The sequence below is a fragment of the Misgurnus anguillicaudatus genome, chromosome 7 (assembly GCF_027580225.2).
Source record: "Misgurnus anguillicaudatus chromosome 7, ASM2758022v2, whole genome shotgun sequence".
NCBI classification, from domain to species: domain Eukaryota; kingdom Metazoa; phylum Chordata; class Actinopteri; order Cypriniformes; family Cobitidae; genus Misgurnus; species Misgurnus anguillicaudatus.
Window position 1 is genome coordinate 26,304,981 of NC_073343.2, and position 21,411 is coordinate 26,326,391.

General features: G+C 35.9%; 1 protein-coding gene and 1 long non-coding RNA gene across 7 annotated transcripts in view; one reads left to right on the forward strand and one right to left on the reverse strand.

Moving 5' to 3' along the window:
* Positions 1–4,449: 4,449 nt before the first annotated feature.
* grhl1 (grainyhead-like transcription factor 1) overlaps positions 4,450–21,411 on the forward strand; it is a 33,110-nt gene continuing 16,148 nt past the window's right edge. The window contains exons 1-11 of one of the 6 annotated variants that reach the window (XM_073869659.1): positions 4,450–4,647; positions 6,623–6,809; positions 7,109–7,156; positions 9,038–9,111; positions 9,297–9,663; positions 10,104–10,186; positions 10,453–10,609; positions 12,428–12,539; positions 13,849–13,943; positions 19,479–19,725; positions 19,851–19,981. In XM_073869659.1, coding sequence (XP_073725760.1) covers positions 4,628–4,647; positions 6,623–6,809; positions 7,109–7,156; positions 9,038–9,111; positions 9,297–9,663; positions 10,104–10,186; positions 10,453–10,609; positions 12,428–12,539; positions 13,849–13,943; positions 19,479–19,725; positions 19,851–19,981 — 1,521 coding nt within the window. In that variant the 5' untranslated portion in view covers positions 4,450–4,627. Of the gene's footprint in view, positions 4,648–4,978; positions 5,121–6,622; positions 6,810–7,108; positions 7,157–9,037; positions 9,112–9,296; positions 9,664–10,103; positions 10,187–10,452; positions 10,610–12,427; positions 12,540–13,848; positions 13,944–19,478; positions 19,726–19,850; positions 19,982–21,411 lie in introns of those variants that run through there. The other 5 variants (XM_055172206.2, XM_055172204.2, XM_055172205.2 and 2 more) reach the window with 5 other exon arrangements.
* Positions 12,511–21,411, reverse strand: part of LOC129417497 (uncharacterized) — a 40,062-nt gene continuing 31,161 nt past the window's right edge. The window contains exon 3 of the long non-coding RNA XR_012370579.1: positions 12,511–12,757. This is a non-coding gene — a long non-coding RNA (uncharacterized lncRNA). The remainder of the gene's footprint in view (positions 12,758–21,411) is intronic.

The following is a 21,411-nucleotide window of genomic DNA, read 5'->3' on the forward strand; positions in this document are numbered from 1 at the left end:
TGATCGCGGTCTCCCTTCGTCTTTGGGAAACCAAAACATTTGTTTTTTTCGACAAGGTATTTGTTCAGTTTAGCTACTAGTCAGACCATTAAACAAACAGAAACCGGAAGTAAAGTTCCACCCAGACGTGTAACGCGTCTATACACACACACACACACACAAAAATTGCTGGGAAATTTTCAACCTAGAGTTGAGTCAAAAAGCCACAAACAACATACCCATACATACAATAGGTTAAATTGCAACCCAGCTGGTTGGGTTTGTCCATTTTTAACACAATGTTGGGTTGAAATAACCCAGCATTTTTCAGAGCGGAGTAAAAAGAACCCAGCATTTACCTCGAATGCATTGCCTTGAAGTCACTTTACATAAAGCTGTCTGCCAAATGCATAAATGCAATGTTCGTAAATGCATCTTAATGTCGCATATCGTGCAATACAACCATTCTGCGGTATTAGGGCTAGTATGTATGCAAACCATATGTACATATAAAACAAAGTTTTAAAGCGTCTAACTGCATGTTTGCTTTTATAATTAGCTTTGAATGTCTGCGTAAGCAAAAATGATCTGCTCTCAACCAGCGTCGAGTTTTCTTTTAAGCCTGTGAGAATAATTTTGCGAGGCTGTAAATATGTGCTTATCGAATAAACCTGATGTCATATTTTTGTCCCAGGGCGTGCTAAAGCATTGCTCTGCGGTTCAAGCATGTTTCAACCTGCATGTTTTAACAGCTAGCGAGAATACAAGGAATCCAAGCCGAAGGAAAGATGATGATGAGTAAGTAAAACGTCTGTGCATGGGAAAAGGGTCAGTTTTGATGGTTCAGCTCAAGCCGATCTTGCAACATATTTAGCAACACATCCATTGTCGAACAAATTAAGTGAGACCAACCCACTAGATGGATAAAACCTGTTATGACATGAAACTATTTCAAACCCCTTATTGGATTTCCTACACAAGCTACTCAAATAAAGTCTGAACGGGTGGAAAACTCCAACATTGAATTGAAGCGCAAGGTCGGATTTGGTTAAATTTTAAATTGATCAAGCGGTTTGTTGTCTCATAACGTTCAACCTTTATGCTGACCTCAAAGAAAACCAGACATGAAAGGAGAGAGAAAAGTTGGTTTGAGCACATACAGGCCCTCACGCTCCCACAGTGTTTGCACTGTAAGCACAAGAGGTGGCCTGATAACATCTTCCTAAAAGTTTCTCCAAAACACCAGCGCTTATCCCAACAACCTTTACTGTTTATTGGGAACACGCACAAAGCTGTTGGTCGTTCGAGCATGTCAATTCGAAACATCACAGAAATCCAACTGTATTCCCGTGTATTTACTTAACATTCCCCTTTTTCCTGGAGGCAGTAACTGGTCAAATGGCAATCAGGCGGTGAGCAGCCGTTACTGTGAGCAAATAGGATGTGGCTTGGATGCAATGAATATCTCTACGACTTTCACGTCGGTTCATGGCTAAATACTAAGAAAAGCTAGACTCTAAGACCACTAAGCAGGAGAAGATAAGTGAGGATATGTCTTGGCACGCCATAGATTTGGTCTATATTTGCATCTTATTTACCTAAGATCCTGGTGTCTTGAGTTAGTGGGGCTGTAAAATAAGCTAACTGTCAAGGCTCAAGAATGAATATGGATAGAGAGAGAAAGGGAATGTTAACAATCACACATCATATCCTCGGGGAATTGTAAATCGACTCTATCTATATCTATATATATATAGATATAGATAGATAGATAGATAGATAGATAGATATATAGTGTAAATGTAAAATCCTACCTGTTTATATATATATATATAGATAGATAGATAGATAGATAGATAGATAGATAGATAGATAGATAGATAGATAGATAGATAGATAGATAGATAGATAGATAGATAGATAGATAGATAGATAGATAGATAGATAGATAGATAGATAGATAGATAGTGTAAATGTAAAATCCTACCTCTTTAATACAGCCATCATACAGTATAGGACGAATTTTAACATTGTACTCAACCTGTTTGAGCTCTTAAATCCACATGTGATTGAAAAAGCATATATGTAGGTTTATATTATCTGTTTGTCATAGATGTAAATAAAGCTTTTAATGAACATTTCTCTGATGCAGGTTTGTTACAGTTTTAATTTAGCAATCATAAACCTATTTAAGCTTCTGGTACTTCCTTGTTGAGGTTTTTCATACAGTCTTCTATAAGGTTATGTTATATGCACATATATGTCATTTTTGGTATATTTAAACAAATTAAAGGTTTTTATATTTTTGTATAAATCAAATGCTGTTGGATTTTAACTGGTGGACTATTATTTCACTTTAGGCTTTGGTATGGATTATCTATGAATGCATAGCTTTCCAGGGTGTCATTTATTGGGTGTTGGTTCAATTGTGTTGCTTGTAACAGAACGAACCCTTACAAATTAGATTCATGCACACAATTGTGTATGTATTTACATTTAAACACAAGAATAGAGGACACAATTTCAAAAAGTTACTGTAAAAGCAAAGCAAACTGTATTTTTTTTTGTAAGTGCAGATAGACCTGCACTTACAAAATGACACAAACTCGACTGTTCCCTGATTGAAAAAAACAACAACAACAACAACACTGTAAAGCTGTATATGTAGATTGGATGTTTCAGTGTCAATGAGTTTGTGCAGCACACATAAGCAAATATAAAGAGTCTTCAGGCACAAGCACAAGTACCTGCATTAGGGTAAATAAACATTGAAGCAGGACTCTGGAAGTGTGTTGAGTGGGTGGGTGTGTGCTGGGGGGAGGCGAGCTTGCCCCTGTTTACAAGTATAAACTGAAAACTTAATGATAGTATCTCCAAAGCCTTCTCGGATTAAGTTAGTTTTCTCAATGTTACTGTTTTACTGTGCACTTACAACACTGTCACTGAAATATAATTTGTTAATTTAAATATGAAAAAAGGTCTTGGACTTGGCAATTAAATGCAAGAAACACATGAAGCCTTTACAGAATGCAAGGTTTATAGAGATAAATTATTTTTTTAATTAACTTTTTTTAACATTAACTTTTATTATAAACTTTTCTAAAATATACTTGAAGAAATGTTCCTACAGTATATTGACAACTACTTTTAATGTACTCCAGACTGTGTTCATAATATCGTTTGGAGTACTCATTACATTATTTAAATAAGAAATAAAATTGAATAACTCCATAATTTTAAATACGCCATCGTAAACTATATTTAAAAACTGCAATGCTTTTGTTGTTCTTTGCTTTTCTGTGTTTTCTTTGTCTATTTTGTGTAAAGCTGTTTTGGAACAATGAACAATTATGATAAGTGCTATACTGTATAAATTAAATTACATTCAACTGAATTGTAAACCAGTTTTGGTCTCCCTTACATCTCCCTCATCCTTTAAAAATAAAATAAACAATGTTTTTTTTAAGTCTAACCATATGTAAACAAACCACTGTTTCAATCACAAATCAGTGTTTAGCAAATAAACAGGCGATTCCCGTTTTTTAGGAATGTATTTCTATCGACATTATTTGGTTTCAATTTATTTTTCAGCACCTTTCCGGTTCTAAAGCTCTGCTTTTTTGGTTTTGACCTGAAATGGGTGTTTACTGTTGCCTGAATGGGTCTTAGTGCTAAAAAAAAGGGTACACAATGTTGTATCGGCAACACCTTGTATTGTTATGCATATAAATCTTAGAAACTACGCGTGGCTTCTTGTACGTAGAAAAGCAGACGTCTTGTTGCATGAAAACACATTTTACAGCAATAAAATAACATTTATTGGCTTTGATCATTTTTGGCTTTAATGTAAAATTTTATTTGTATTTTATTTTTTTACATTTAGAATTAAAAATATAGCCGTTATTTTAAATCAGAACCGCAAAATTAAAGCGCTAGATTGAATCTTTTATTCAGCCTACCTGACTGGTTTCATGAGCTCAAGTAACATTTAGTTCTTGTCACAATCAATTTATCAATTTATATGCAAATATTCATTACAGTCTGAATTATAAAATATCTTAAGAGTAAGGTAGTTAAATTAAATGTAGCTTGAGTTTTTAATGAATGAAAATATCTTGTGTTTGAATTAATTAAGACGCACATTTGTATTGACAAATATTGTAAAGTTATATTTAAGTTATATTTAATTATAAGCTAAATGTTAATTCGATACAAAACTTTAATGGACAGCAGTTTATAAAGAGCCACAAACCGATTTATAAAGCAAAAATGTAATGTATTATAATCGAGAAAATTATATTTGTTTAATTTTCTTATTATGTATAGTCCTTAAAAAAACTAACTGTGATATACTGCACCGTTAATTCTATTCTTTGTAAAGTTTTTAGGTTAAACTGGATGTACATGCAACAAGTGTCGATGAATATTAAGCTCCTCCTCTCAGGTGTAATCCAATCCAATGCCCTGTCACAGGTAAAACCGGCCCCAATTTCTCAGTATATCCAAAAAAGCGAGAAAAGCCAACAAAACCCGTTCTCATACAGGCAATTCTAACGCAGCCCTCATCCCATCCTGCAAACGTTGCTCCATAGAAGAAGAAGGATCGGATTTACAGTACCAACTAGAAAGTCCAGTTCGACCATACGAGATGTCACAGGAGCATGACAATAAGTTCACAACCGTATAAGTCCATAGTCTAGTACTGTGAGATGATCAACTCTAACTACCACAGAAAAGGATTGGGAGATTTATTACAAAAATTATTCGTGGAGATTTTAGGCTTCTCTTTAGAACCACTGGCAAATATTGGCTGACAACGAAACGTCTGACAGACAGGCTAAAGCTGATTCCGCTACACGGATACGTTGTTTGAGATCGAGCTGTCATGTTGAAACCTGCTCCGGTCACAGGTGTACCTGCACCTGCTACACGAGCCAAGCGCCTCGCGCTCTACAATTCACGCAGGCGCTTTAAATTCGTTTCTGCGCGCTCGGATTGCTTGTTTCAAATCAGAATCGAATTTATGTTTAATTGGGTCTAAATGTGAAACTGATGTTTTTAAGCCTGAAATTATTTATTTTAAGAAACGTCATGTAAATGCATCTGTAGGAGCTGGAAAAACATATGTGCATTTTTAACAGGTAAAAATCTGCAATTGTGCCAAACATGGCAAATCGAATAATCGTAATAATCAAAATGTTTGTTCGTTTTTTAAATAACTTACTATTATATTTATTATTTTTTATATTTTTGTCGAGCATGTTTTTTGTTAAGAAATTAATGAAACAGTACACCTGTTTAGGCGTTGACAATGCCTTTTTTACACCTTTTTTATATGTAAATGTAGCAGGTAAATCTAAAGTGTTTTTCTGCATAAGTTCACCTCTAAATAAAACATCACGCACCAGAGTATATACTCAAAATATGCGTCAACTCATGTCACGAGCTTTTCCAAGAACATCCGTACCAGAATTTGTTGACGCTTGTCACCAGTTGATGCAACGTGAAACCTTGTCTGTGATTCTCGTAAAGAAAACGAAAACTCTTATTAGTTAGTGTTTGGAGTTTGGCTGATTTGTTCACAAACGCATCATTAGTAATTACGCGCTTGGTTGCTTCTCTTGTTTTAGATACGGGATTGCGTGTCCGCCAGTTTTTATTGTCCCGGGATAACGGATCTATCAGGTTGCAAAGCTAACATAAAACAGGGAGAAAGTTAAAGAATGGCACAATTCGTTATCAAATTACTCATAATCCGTTTGCGTTAAGCGAGCAAAGTTTTGTCATAGCAACTCTACATACATTCATTCCATAATGACAGTCAGTGTTGTTTGGCAGTAAACGAGCTGTTAAAGACCACAATCGTAATTTAGCCTTAATTATGCTTGATTTGACATACTACTTGACAGTAGCTATCAGATAGACATACCATTGATCATATCAGATTTAAAATATATTGTCCAGGTTTTTCTTGTTATAGGAACATAATCCTTCACGAATGCAGTTTTGGAAACAAAATGTGCCTTTTGATGATGATGCAGATATTAACCCAACCTCACTAGTACAATATTTCCCCTCTCCACTTCCCTGGTTAAAAGGTGTAAAGAAATATTGTCTTTACAGTATGCTACTGTAAAATATAATCACGCAAATAAACATTTTAAAATGCTAGAGCAGCCAGTATTTTCAATCTCTGTGTACCGGCTTTGTCTAGAAAATAAATGATGGTACACAGGACAATGAGGTAATTATGACAAAAAAAGGGGCAAAGACCAAAACCGGTTTTCTTAATGAACTTTGTCACAGAATTGTGAAAAGAGCTCCTTCCGTCAAGACAGAGACGCTTAACTGGTCGTCTTACTGGAAGAGCCAGTGAAACACGTTGTCGAACGGGAAGCTGCGGTCTGTGCAGAGATTTGTTGTATGGGCTGGTTTGTCACAGATCTTGAAGACAAAGTAAAGCCTGTCAACTCTGACGCCAATGTTGACAATGCCAAAACATCATTCGACTGTAATGCTCAACATCCATCAATTTGCTCCATGATGAGACTATTTACATGTCACCCTACTGACCAAATGAGAATGAAGATTTATTTAGTTGTTGTTCTAGTATTGATGACTCTTCCTAAAATATTCCTTGTAGTAAGCGGGCGGTGCTCGTGCTACAGAATGATCCGGCTTACAGCCAGCGGAGGCCTTTCACAAGTGAAGACGAGGCCTGGAAGTCATTCCTGGAGAATCCTCTCACAGCCGCCACCAAGGCCATGATGAGCATCAACGGAGATGAGGACAGCGCAGCAGCTCTGGGTTTGCTGTACGATTACTATAAGGTACGAATCATGGAGACAATCACTCAAGAAAACATACTTGAGCTTGTTTAAAAGTGCACTGGGACAGATTTTTAATAGCTTTTCAATTGCTTTTTGTCGCAAATTGGGGGTCAGACGTTTAGGTTTAAGTAATTTACTGTTTTCTACTTAAAATCACTTCACATAATGTAAAGAACATTAAGTAAAAATATAACCTGAATATCTTTAATATTGACTGAGTAAGGTCATGTCAAAGATTGTAATCAATGTGAAATCAAACTTTGATGCACCTAATGCTCCAAAATTTGTGGGTTTAATAGGAGTCTGCAGGAGGTACTGATTCTTTCAGCGTGATGTCACGAGAATTCGTAAGTATTTTATGAGTTGGCTAATTCGTATAAATTTGTATGAAGTAAATCGTACAAAATGTATGATTGTTATAGAAAACTATAATGAAACCTGACCCCAACATCACAGGTGCGAAAGCAAATCGTACAAAACATACAAATGTAGTCGTACGAATTAGCCACCTCGTAAAATATGTACGAATTGCCATTAGACTGCATTGATTTCTTTAGCAGTTGGCTAATTTGTATAAATCCGCACTAAGCGAATCACACAAAAACGTATGATTATTATTAAATAAAAAACAATAATGAAACCAGACCCCTGAACCCAACATCACAGGAGCGAAAGCAAATCGTACAAAACATACAAATGTAGTCGTACGAATTAGCCACCTCGTAAAATATGTATGAATTGCCATGAGACTGCATTGATTTCTTTAGCAGTTGGCTAATTTTTATAAATCAGTACAAAGCGATTTGTACAAAAACATATGACTATGATAAAAAACAATAATGAAACCAGACCCCTGACCCCAACACCAGGAGTTAAAGCAAAACATACAAAAACATACAAATGTAGTCGAACGAATTAGCCACCTCGTAAAATATGTACGAATTGCAATGAGGCTGCGTTGGTTTCTTTAGCAGTTGGCTAATTTGTATAAATCCACACTAAGCGATTTGTACAAAAACATATGACTATGATAAAAAACAATAATGAAACCAGACCCCTGACCCCAACACCAGGAGTGAAAGCAAAACATACAAAAACATACAAATGTAGTCGAACGAATTAGCCACCTCATAAAATATGTACAAATTGCAATGAGGCTGCGTTGGTTTCTTTAGCAGTTGGCTAATTTGTATAAATCCGCACTAAGCGAATCGAACAAAAATGTATGATTATTATAAAAACAATAATGAAACCGACCCCTGACCCCAACATCAGAAGCGAAAGCAAAACGTACAAAAACTTACAAATGTAGTCGTACGAATTAGCCACCTCGTAAAATATGTATGAATTGCCATGAGACTGCGTTGGTTTCTTTAGCAGTTGGCTAATTTGTATAAATCCGCACTAAGCGAATCAAACAAAAATTTATGATTATTATAAAAAAAAACAATAATGAAACTGACCCCTGACCCCAACATCAGAAGCGAAAGCAAAACGTACAAAACATACAAATGTAGTCGAACGAATTGGCCACCTCGAAAAATATGTACGAATTGCCATGAGATTGCGATGATTTCTTTAGCAGTTGGCTAATTTTTATAAATCCGTACAAAGCGATTTGTGCAAAAACGTATGACTATTATCAAAAACAATAATGAAACCAGACCCCAACGTCACAGGGGTGAAAGCAAATGTAGTCGTAACAATAAGCCACCCTTGTAAAATATGTACGAATTGAGACTGTGTTGGTTTCTTTAGCACATAGTACAATTTTTACAGTAATTTATTGTGTTTTAACATCAATAATAATACTTCATACATGAAGTGCCTTTTTCCAAGCTTTTCCAAAATCAATGTACAAAGATGTAATCACATTACATCCACAATAACAACAACAATTACAAAATTTTCTCATTGTCCTTGTTATTTGGTAAGTTTGTTTGTTTTGTTGTCTTTGTGTAAGTTGTCCTTACACATATAAAATTAGTTAACAATTGCAGCGAGAAACCTCAACCTCAAGGTTGCTCACATATTAAAGTCCTACAAATTAAAAAAGTTAAAGTAGTGATACATGCTTTTACTTCGCACATCGCCGACCTGCACACCATCAGCAAAATGCCATCTAGTATGACAAATATGTTCACAGACAGATATAATGGGTCATTAAAGGTAGAGCTGATGCTATTGGATGTGGTCAGACTGACACAGGGTTTATTTACTTTCCCCAGGTGCCACGGGATAAGAGAACAATATCCCAGCCAAAGACTGACGTCCTGGGCTCTGATGTGGATCCCAACAAAAGGTGAAGCTCTCATCAAAGATGCTATAGTGAAAGCCATTTTTCCCATACTGAGATGATGAGACCCTAGTTTGCCATGATTAGTACTATACATATGACATGTAGACCCATCAACGAAGGTCAATAGTCACGTCATTATGCTTGCATCCTTTGTTATATCGCCATACTTTTGTCTGTCTCTACAAAAGGAATCTATTGACTCCTCTTCAAGACACGTCTATGCCATCAGCTGAGAACCGAATCCAGGTTTTGAAAGGAGTCCCCCTAAACATTGTACTTCCAGCGAACCAGCTCGCCCAGGACAAGAGATCCCTTTTCCCTGCACCCGATACTACCGTGACGGTGTCCATCGCGGCCGTCCCGAACTTCCCGGTGAAGACCGAGGGTCAGTCGCACGGGTTCTCCGTCACGGTCCCCAACCCTCACTGTTCGGAGCCAGACAGCCATACGGTGGTGTTCGACCGCCAGCTCGCCCACAACCAGTTCAGTCCTAACACACAGCCCCGTACCCCAGACTCGACGTTCACAGAAACCTTCAAAGACGGGACTTCAGAAGTAAGTGCTCTGTTCTTTCTCACACTCTCCATCTCTCCTGTCTCCCACCCTCAGACAATACTTCAGTTACGGGCGACATGGTTGCAAGCCCCCTCCCTATTTTTATTTGAACACGGCAAAATAGCAGCAAGCATGTCATTATACCATTGTCTCTCTTACACAATAAAGTGCTGTATTTTCCTCTCACACAATAGCCGGGACCTTTTCTTTCTCTCTCTCTTGCTCTCGTTCCCTCTCTCTACCTTCTCTCTTCTTTTTACCCTAAAGGGAGGATTTCCTTAGAAATGATAGTACCACAAAACCTTACACACACACAGGGAGAGCCGTTTGTTTTTGCTTTGGCTCAGCAATCAGCTTTCTCTCGTGGACTGAAAGCGCGACTGTGCGGTGGTTGTTTGCGCTAAAGCCAGGCCCTCATGCCCCTCTTTTGTCCTCTACAGGTGTTCTCGTTCCCAGGAGATCTCCAGTTACGCATGGCCTCCATCACGCCGGAGGACTACGGCGCTTTTGACGCTGTGTCTGGGTAAGTGGACGTCCTTTGATGGATCTCCTGGGAGTTTGCAATTACATCATCTGCATGTGACAATGAACAAACTGTTCAAATAAAAGCATTGCGACTGGCGCTCGTGGCCTTTGAGTGTATGAAAGTCAAACTACAGTACAACAAATATAAACTGCCGTTTCCTTATAAATGCAAACAGGGAAATTGTTACGCGTGTATTTGTTTTATGATGAGTGTTGGCACAAATAGAGCATGAATTAAGGACTCTTTTTTTGTATGATCAACAGTAACAATTTCGAGTATATGTTAGAGGCCTCCAAGTCCCTCAGACAGAAGTCTGGCGATGGCACAATGACGTACCTCAACAAGGGCCAGTTTTACCCCATCACCCTTAGGGAAACCGATAATGGAAAACTGCTGCATGGCCCCATCTGTAAAGTCAGGGTAAGATGAGTGTATTTGTTTTTTGGGGGGGTTGTATTTGCATGTATTTGCAAGACAGTTCTCTAGAACAGTGGTTCTCAATTCCAGTCCTCGAGACCCCTCCCAGATCATTTTAGATGTCTCTATATATAAAAACACCTGATACAGTTCATCAGCTTGTTAGTGTGTTAATTAAGGAGCCTGATGAGTGAAATCAGGTGTTTAATTATAAGAAGACATCTAAAACATTCTAGGAGGGGACTGGAATTGATAACCACTGCTCTAGAGCACTTGATCCTGATTGGTCAGTCGCAACATCCAGCAGTCTCAAGGGGGTCACACACTGGACGCGCAGCTCAGTGCCGGGCAGCCCCATGTCGCGTCTAGGACAACTCTGAGGTATCGTACAACGAAAGTGCACATTAAATAGTGCGGGCATAGTCAGATAGCGTCTACTTAAAAATGCAAAATATACGTTAGCAGCTAATGTTAATCCTTAATGATTTGGGACAAATATGATGTTATTTAATGTTAAAATATGTGAGTGGGGCTCTGTGGCGTGACAGGGTTTTGAGCAACTTACTGAGGCAAAGCTGGGCGCCGCGGACAGGCACCACCTGTCGGCGCCGGTGTGCGTATACTCATAAAAAACAATGTGTTCGTTTTTTTACAACGGCAAGGCGCTGAGCTGCGCATCCAGTGTGCGACCCCCTTCATATGCCTTATGCTGCGTTTACACCAAACGCAAATAGAGCGTCAAATTTGCGTCTACCGCATCTAGTTTGCCGCTTGAACATTTTGAATGCATTTGCGCATCTTAAGTGAAATAGATGCGTATAAACAGCAAGCGTTTAAAGCGTATTTACAAAAATTCACTTCTTGTGGGAGGTGCAAGGGGTGACTCTGGTTAACACGGTGTGAATTGACGGCAAACTTCAAATTTTTCAACTTGTGCGTCAGACACGAACTTGCATCTACTGTGCCGCGCTAAATGTCTCATTCGCGCCGCGACACCTCCATACGCACATAAACGCGTCTTTACATTGACTTAACATTGAAATAATTTGCGCCAGACGCTCTATTCGCGTTCGGTGTGAACGCAGCCTTAGTCATAACATTGTTAAAAGTTGAGTCAACTTAAAAAGTATCAATTCAATTGATAACACCTAAAAAGTATGTTTTTTCAACTTATATGTTTAAGTGAAAAATAATTTAAGTGAAAAATGTAAATTAAAAAAACTTTTTAGATGTTAAGTTGATCCAACTTTTCACTTTTTACAGTGTACTGCATATCTGAAGTGATATTGATCTGCTCATCCAGGCTAATTTACCAGTTGTACACATATAACTGTAAAATTATATCATATCAATTTTTTATGTTAGTTTAACTTAACAAATTAAGTAAAACAATTGCAACTTGTTTTTCTAAGTTTTTCTTATAGAAGTCACAACTTTTAAAAGTATGTTGAATTGACTTGCATAATTAAGCTGTTTAAACTTCATGCTGCATTTAAAAATGTGCATTTCATGTAGTTAAACAACCTAAAAACATTTTAAATCGTTTTAAAGATATGAGAAATGGTCTAGATTTGAGATTATAAGTATACAGTAGCATACTCAAACAACTTTTTTAAATGTGCATGGTCAAAAAAATGGTCATAAATGGTCCCCACTGGGGCACTGCCCTTTAAAAAAGTCCTATATACCTCTGAGGTAGTAATATGCACTCTTTAGGTGCAATTTTGGAAAGGGTACTGCCCCAGTGACAGCTAGGGACCATTTTCTGACAGTTTTTACAGTTTTATGAAATTCAGGTAATAAAATCATGTTGCTTTACAGAGTGTTGTGATGGTAGTGTTCGGAGAAGAGAAAAGCAGAGATGACCAACTCAAACACTGGAAATATTGGCACTCGAGACAACACACAGCCAAGCAGAGATGTATTGATATCGGTGAGGACCTCTTAAGCATCTTCAGTCTTTGATCGGTCACACTGTCGTTGTGTTTGCTTTTCTGGGTAGTTCAGGGTGGAGTACAGATAGACTGTATCCACTGAACATATACACAGTGGGGGCTGCAGGTGGGGACTGGACAATAGATCAGACTTGACTGAAAGATGGGAACGCCAATTGTACTGTAAGGTCCACGTTAAACACATCAAAGATGAGTCCTGTAAAGCATAAAGGGTACACAGCATTATCTTACTTTCAATGAAAGGTGACCTCTAAAGGGAAGAGATTTTCATTCAATTTTCATTTTTTTTTTGTAAAGCACATTGTTACACAGAAGTTTTATAGAAATATTTAGATGTGATGTGAGAAATTGTATAAAACATATTGCTGCACTGCAAAAAATGACTTTCTAAGTATTTTTATCTAGTTTCCTTTTCAGTAGAAATATCTAAAAATTCTTAAATCAAGATGTATTTTCTTGATCAGCAAACGACCTAAGAAAATAACTCATCAAGACAAAACTCAGACAAAACATATCAAATTTAAATGAATTTGAGTGTGGCTACACTGCAAAAAATTACTTTCATGAAAAAAAAATTCTTAGTATTTTGTCTTGTTTTCAGTAAAAATATCAAAAAATGCATAAATTAATATGCTTTTTCTCGATAAGCAAAATGACCCAAGAAAATACGTCTAGTTTTTAGACCAAAAATATCAAATTTAAGTGATTTTGTGCATAAAACAAGCAAAAAATCTGCCAATGAGGTAAGCAAAAAAAATCTTGAAAATTTTTCTCAAACACTAAATTCAAGAAAAATTTGCTTACCCCATTGGCTGATTTTTTTGTACTTTTTTATAGTATTTACTTTTCGTACTATGGAAGTCAATGGGTGCCATCAACTGTGTGCTTACCATCATTTATCAAAATATCTTCTATTGTGTACAAAAGAAATTTTGAGTAAATGATGACAGAATTTTCATTTTCGGTTATCATTACACAAAATCAAAACTTTGTATTTGCCATAGAAATAATGTCAAATATTTAAACATATTAATTTAAATCAAAATGACTTTAAGATCCATCCAAATTCAATGTGTCCAACCTATGATCTGTGACTGTTCATATAAACCATTTAGCTTTGTTTTTCAGTTTCTTTTATTTAAAATACTCAATATAATACAGTTGTGGTCATAAAACAACTCTACCTGTCGAATGGCTATATGATTATATAATAATGGCATTATTCCCTTCCCAATTTATCTCTTCTCTTACAATTTTAACACCGTTATCCTTTCTTGTCTCCCATAGCGGACTACAAAGAAAGTTTCAACACCATCAGTAATATTGAAGAGATTTCATACAACGCCATTTCATTCACATGGGACATCAACGAGGAAGCAAAGGTAATTTTGGGCACTAGCAAGGAACTTATGAGATATGGAATATGAGCAAAAAAAAAGGTTTTCTGTGAAAGGAAAAACATAAATAATTGCCAAAACATGTTTTAAAAATATTGCTCAGATTTCTCGGTATATGTAGTATGTAGATAAAAAGCTTAAAATAGACATGACCATGACTAAAGTAGAGGTTTACTCCTAAAATAGACTCAATACTAAACTCTTTGATTTCACAAACAAAGCGTCTATTCAGGCAACACAAACCTTTACATATAAGGTGTCACTAAAATTCTAAGGAAGTCTATGGAAGGGTCTTTCCAAGATTGTTTTCCCAGCCATTCGTATTTACCATCCTCAAACAACAGGTTTCAACTTTAAACAGTTGTGTTGAGGTGAAGATGTAGGACTGATGGAGATATTTGGTGTCTCATTAAATGATGTGAACTTTTTGGCGTACGTGCAGATGTAAGGCTGATCTTTTGTTTTCGGATCATTAGGGCCTGTCAACACTATTGTTGCTTAATTGATGCATTTATGGGGAGACGTTTAGGTGACGCACCCAGCGCTGGCGGTAAGAATGAGGAAACACTGCTGTTGGGGGAGCAGTGAGGTCTGACACATGATGGAATCTCGTTTGACGAGTGTGTCAGGATTGGTCGGGTTAAACCCATCACTGAGTGACAAACAGATTTTAATGCAAATCCCTTGCCTCTGATTATGCACATGAAAAACTAAGATACAATATTTTTTTTAACCTTACTATAGTAAATATTAAAGTATATTACAGCACTTATTATGCTTTATCTAACGCCACGAGGGGGCCTGGGTGGGCCTTGGCCCCTTCATTTACATGTCTGCCCCCTCAGATTTCCAATTGCTTAAAATAAAATAAATAAAATAAGAAAATGTTGATTTCTTAGTCTGATTGACAGATGTTTTCAAACTTGATTGGATTAGCTCATGTCACGTGTTGTTGTGCTTTGTATATATATAGAGAGAGAGAGTTGCCCCCTCATTTTAAGATGGGACCCCCCAAAAATAAATTTCTAGCTACGCCCCTGCTATGCACTATACTACAGAATAGGGTTTAATATTTTCCCGAAAATTAGATCAAATCAAATCCCGGGAAAAGACGACCCATTTCCCGGGAATCCCGGGAAATAGCTGTTTTTTTGCACAAGTAATTTATCAATAATATCATTCAAATATGCGTTCCCAACATGTTTTATATTATTTGTATCATTATTAGGGCAAGAAACACAGTTTATGTCCATATCAACAACGTTTTTTGCAATGATCAATTCTGCTGCGGATCAAGTGAGCTGCGTGCGTGACAGCCTGCCGTAGCGAAATGCAAGGTGGATTGTCTGTGACTTCTGAAAATCTTTAAAATTATAAAACTATAATTAAGAATAACTGAGGAATAATCACTCGAAGTTAAGCAACAATTTCTTTATTAGGGCAGGTATATTTCTCTTTTAAATAAATAATATAGGCTACAAGTTTTGACTACCCTAAATAAAGCAAACGACCCACAGAAAAATGCAACTGTGCACGGCAATAATTAAAGAAAGGGCCATGTAGACTAAAACTGAATTGAAATGATAATTTAAAAAACTACAACAAAAGCATAAACACAAACAGTAACACTGCTGCAATAGGGCAATTTCGCGCAAAACTGTCACTTACAAGTTAAGCAACAATTTCTTTATTACGGCAGGTATATTTTTCTTTTAAACATAAAACAATTTTAACTGAATAAAAGCAAATGACCCACAGAAAAATGCAACTGTGCACGGCAATAATTAAAGAAAGGGCCATGTAGACTAAAACTGAATTGAAATGATAATTTAAAAACTAAAACAAAAGCATAAACACAAACAGTAACACTGTCGCAATAGGGCAATTTCGCGCAAAACTGTCACTCACAAGTTAAGCAACAATTTCTTTATTAGGGCAGATATGAAGAGTTTCGTTGCAAAACGAGATAAATCCATTTTTAACATTTTTGTCAAAACATGTTTAATATTATGTTATCATGTTATTATTTTGTTTTATGGTGCTACTTAGCCGTATTTGTTAAGTTATGAATGTTTAAATCAAAACAAACCAACTGCGGTTGAATTGAAATTAATTGGAATGCACAACCAAAAAACGAGATTTCAGAACAATAAAAAAAACGGTGGTTATCTCGTTTTGCAACGAAACTCTTCATATATTTTTCTTTTAAACATAAATTTAAACTAAATAAAAGCAAACGACCCACAGAAATGTGCAACTGTGCACGGCAATATTAAAGACAGGACCAGGCCTATGTAGACTAAAACTGAATTTAAATAATAATTTAAAAAACTAAAACAAAAGCATTAACACAAACAGTAACACTGTCGCAATAGGGCAATTTCGCGCAAAACTGTCACTTACAAGTTAAGCAACGATTTATTTATTAGGGCAGGTATATTTTTCTTTTAAACATAAAACAATTTTAACTGAATAAAAGCAAACGACCCTCAGAAATGTGTAAATGTGCACGGAAAGATTAAAGACAGAGCCATGCCTACGGTAAAACAGAATTAAAATAATAATTTAAAAACTAAAACAAACGCATAAACAGTAAAACTGCCGCAATAGGGCAATTACAAGCGAAAGTGTCACTCACATTATCAGCATTGCATTTCAAACCATTTTTATTTCTCACCTTGCCCTTCATTTATTTAATTTTTTTGGAAATGTGCTTTTAAAAAGCAGAGAGCGTCGATGGACTCAGGCGGTTTCGTATTTTTGTAACAAATTGGCCGCAAATAGAGAACGCTCTCTCCACCTCCACAGATGTAGCCTGAATAGTGCTAAGAGCATCAAACAGCTGTTGCAGGTGGGTTGGTCTCCTTTTGGTGGCTTCGAAGAGGGAAAACTCTTTGTTTAGAATACTCATGAAGTCACCGTCTTTCATTTCCTCTGAGGCTGGCTTAGTGGTCATTGAAAAAGCCAGCTGCAAATCTAATCTAGCGCACGTTTATATAAAAAAATATATATATAAATTTCCCGTTTCCCGTCATAACTTTTCCCGGGAATCGGGAAATAGTCTTGATAAGATTTCCCGGGAATCCCGTTTCTCGGGATTAAACCCTACTACAGAATACTAAATATGAACAAAGTGTAGTAATTACAATACTATAATACATTATACTGCAATTTACTACCGTTTACTATCATTGTAAAAAATTGCTGTAATTATGGAGCTGGTTGCCAGTAACTTACTGTAAAAGATAAAGACTGAAATTTTTTTCATGTTCATTTAACTTTGAACAAACTGTTGCCAGTAAATAACATAAATGTAAAATCTACAATAAGTTACTGGCAACCAGCTGCAGTAATACTGTAATTTCTACAGAAATTTTTAGTTTACTAAAAATTTACAAGAGTAATTTATAGGTTTCCAGCATCTGTCTAGTTTGTCAATATTGTTGTTAAAATCTATAGGCTATTATATTAAAAGGTTTCTGGTAAAAAAAAGTCACATGTGTTAAATTTTTGTTGTATACCAAAATTGTTTTTTAAGTATAAAGATGATTTTAAACTTATATGCATATGTGTGCATTTAAAGGAATAAATGGTCTAAAATGGTCTCACATAAGCCAATGCGTAATCGAATCACGCTGATATTTTCCTATTAGTCATATTAAAGTAAATGATTACTAGTTTAAAATAAATAAAACTGGGATTTTTGCAGTGAGTCTGCGTATTATACTAAAACCAGGATGCAGATCATAAGATAGGCCCGTGCTGTAGGATACTCATCCGTGTGCACAGTGTACCGTGTACTGTATGTTTGCTGTGTGAACATGGGTAGGTGTGGTTACAATTGTGTGAGCATGACACAGTGAGAGAGAGAGAGAGAGAGAGAGAGAGAGAGAGAGAGAGACAGACAGACAGAGAGAGCGAGAGGGCAAGATTAGCAAGCCTTTGTCGTCGCCTAGTGGCATTTTAAAAGATTACAGGTATTGAGCCTATTCTTGTGCAAATATTTGTTAAACACAGGTTTGTTTGTAATTCTTATTTTCATTTTGATCTAGGCCCTTTGTTAACAATTTAGTATATTATACAGGATGCAATGGGTGTACTGTCATTACAAGTTGCACAAGTTATTGAATTTTAGGTACATTTGTTATGATGGTAAAGTGGAATACATAAAAAAGATGAATGAGAGGTCTATATGTAAACAAACAATCATGTGTTTGCTTTTATATTCAAAATGTTTGCACTGTAAATAGTATAAACTCCAAATAATAATTACAATTAATTACAATTATTATCAACACGAGTGTGCAGTGCACCATGCAGAATTTAATAAAGAAGAATTTTTAATGAATTTGAATTTTTGGAAGCTAAATTTAACTGGAATTAAAAACATTGTTGTATTATGGTTTTAATATTTTTGTTTTATTAATAATAATAATAATAATAATAATAATGATAATAATGATAATAATAATAATAATAATAATAATAATAATAATAATAATAATAATAATAATAATAATAAATCATGCTATGTTATTATTATCATTATTATGATTAATTATTATTATTATTATTTTTATTATTATTATTATTATTATTATTATTATAGTAGGCTAATATTTTCCTGCATGAACTCAAATGACAATTCAGAACACTATGAGTCAATTTCAATTAATTTCAAATTCTAATGAATAGATTATTTATACTGTAATGTGGCTAAATCATGCTATACTGCACATAGGTTTATATGCATACTTCATCCCAGGTGAAAAAAGTACACTTTTAAAAAAAAAGTACAAAAAAGAAAAACTTAAAGTGCTCTATTTTCACATACTAATTTTGTACTTAATATACTTAAAAATCATCTTCAGTATTTATAATTTAAAGAACATCTAAGTGTCCTTGTCTGTGCTATTTGGAGACGCCATGAACATGAACTAAAATGTGCTAAAAATTTATAAAAAAAAATATATGTAAAACTCTATATATATTTATATCGAAAAAAAGTGCCTACAATATTACAATAAACTAATTTTTTTTAATACAGAGATAGTATGCTAAAAGCAAATTTTAGTTCATATTCAGAAAGATTTGTTGTATACAAAGTTAGTTTAGTACAAAATTAGTGTTTTGCGAAAAATTGAGCACTTTAAATACATTATGACAGTGTACTACCTTTTCACCTGGGATGTGCAATGTAAGTCTATTATACATGCAAAAGGGGGCGGCATAAGGCAAAAGATAACAATATTACAGACCTCTCACAATACTTGTGCTCTTGTAAAAATTCCTGTAGCACACTTGACATAGCATTACGTAAGCAGTGCAAAGGTCTTGAGTTTAATTCCCAGGGAATGCATACTAATAAAAAAACATCCTGAATACACTGCAAGTTGCTTTGGATAAAAGCATTTGCCAAACGCATAAATCTACTTATTTTACCTCTTGCATTGGCACCAATTTCTGAGCATTGTTCCCCAAATGAATGCACATATAAAACCAGATTATTTTCCCCTCCAGATCTTCATCTCGGTGAACTGTCTGAGCACAGACTTCTCCTCTCAGAAGGGAGTAAAGGGCCTGCCCCTCAACCTCCAGATCGACACCTACAGCTACAACAACCGCAGTAACAAACCAATCCACCGCGCATACTGCCAGATTAAGGTCTTCTGCGATAAGGGCGCCGAACGCAAGATCCGTGACGAAGAGAGGAAACAATCCCGCAGGAAGGGCAAGTGTCCCGAAGTCAACCCTCCTTTAGGCAACTGTAAGCACAGCTTCAGATGTTAACTGATGGCATGGTGCTTCTCTGCAGATACATTGTAATATGACTAAAGCTCCAGAGAGACCCGAATAGGTTTTTTACTGTATCTTCGCTATGTTTCTTCACAGTTGCTGCGGACGTTAAGGTGCCACTCCTGCACAAACGAAGTGACATCACCACCTTTAAAACAATGACTGACTTTGAGACACAGCCGGTGCTCTTTATACCCGACATCCACTTTTCCACTTTCCAACGTCATGTGAGTAGCAGGTTTCACATTTAAATTAGCAAATGTATAGATTATTATTATTAGTGTGTTTCTGTAGATCAATTGGTAGAGCATTGTGTTAAGGTTGTGGGTTCGTAAATTGCCTGTGTGTTACATTGTGAAAATTAAATGGGTAAAATGATCTTTAATACTTTAAATGAAGCTGCTGGCACAAGTCAGACGTTGTACAAATAGTGACAGAAGCCTCTTTAAGTACAACTTTTTTAGGTCAGCTTTTTTAGGTTATGTGGTGCATGTTGTACAACAGATGATAAAATAAGAAAATACAGTCATTGCCAATGTTTTCCTGGATTAGTTTAAGTTACCGACACTTTGCATGTAAATCGTCTTTGCATATCTTTTCTACACTCTCAGAAAAAAATGGTAAAAATATATACCCCAGCTGTACCCTTTTAAAAGTACAGCTTTGCACCTAAAGAGTTCATACTAGTACCTCAAAGTACACATTGGCACCAAATTTGATTCCTAATGGTACATATTAGGACCTTTTTAATGGGCACTGCCAGCATGGGAAGATATTTTGACCATACAGTGTGCTTTGCCTTTATGATTATAGCAAAATTTGTGACCTCGGCTCCTGGATCACTCTTGCCCGGGAATCAACTGGCAACCTTTGCATTAGGAATCTTATCTCTAGTTAGACTCAGCTCAGACCTTGTTGAACTCGCTAAGAGGAATCTTATCAAAACTGGCATATAAATGTAGGCTACATGTATTATAGGAAATTACGGTGTGGTATTTTCAGACTTATCCTTGACTTCTGTAAATCATTTGATTATGATTCGATTAGATAACGATTTGAAATATAATTTCTGATAAGAAGTAAGAATTTCTGGTAAACAGTACATCTGGTAAATAAACATCATAGCATGAGGTGATATATTGTTGTTTGCAACATTGCTTTTAGATTAAAACACATGCTGATAAAAAATGTACTGTTTTTGTAATGCACCTTTTGGATTAAAGGGACACTCCACTTATTTTGAAAATATGCTCATTTTCCAGCTCCCCTTGAGGTAAACAGTTGATTCTTACCTTTTTGGAATCCATTCAGCTGATCTCCGGGTCTGGCGGTACCACTTTTAGCATAGCTTAGCATAATCCATTGAATCGGATTAGACCATTAGCATCGCCCTAAAAAACAAAACAAAAAGTGTTTCGATATTTTTCCTATTTAAAACTTGACTATTCTGGAAAATTCAAAGTTGTGATTTTCTAGGCCGATATGGCTAGGAACTATACTCTCATTCTGGCGTAATAATCAAGGACTTTGCTGCCATAACATGGCTGCAGGAGGCACAATGATATTACGCAGTGCCAGAAAATAGTGCCCTGCTATTGAAAGTAACAAAGGGGACTATTTTCAGGCACTGCGTAATATCATTGCGCCTCCTGCATCC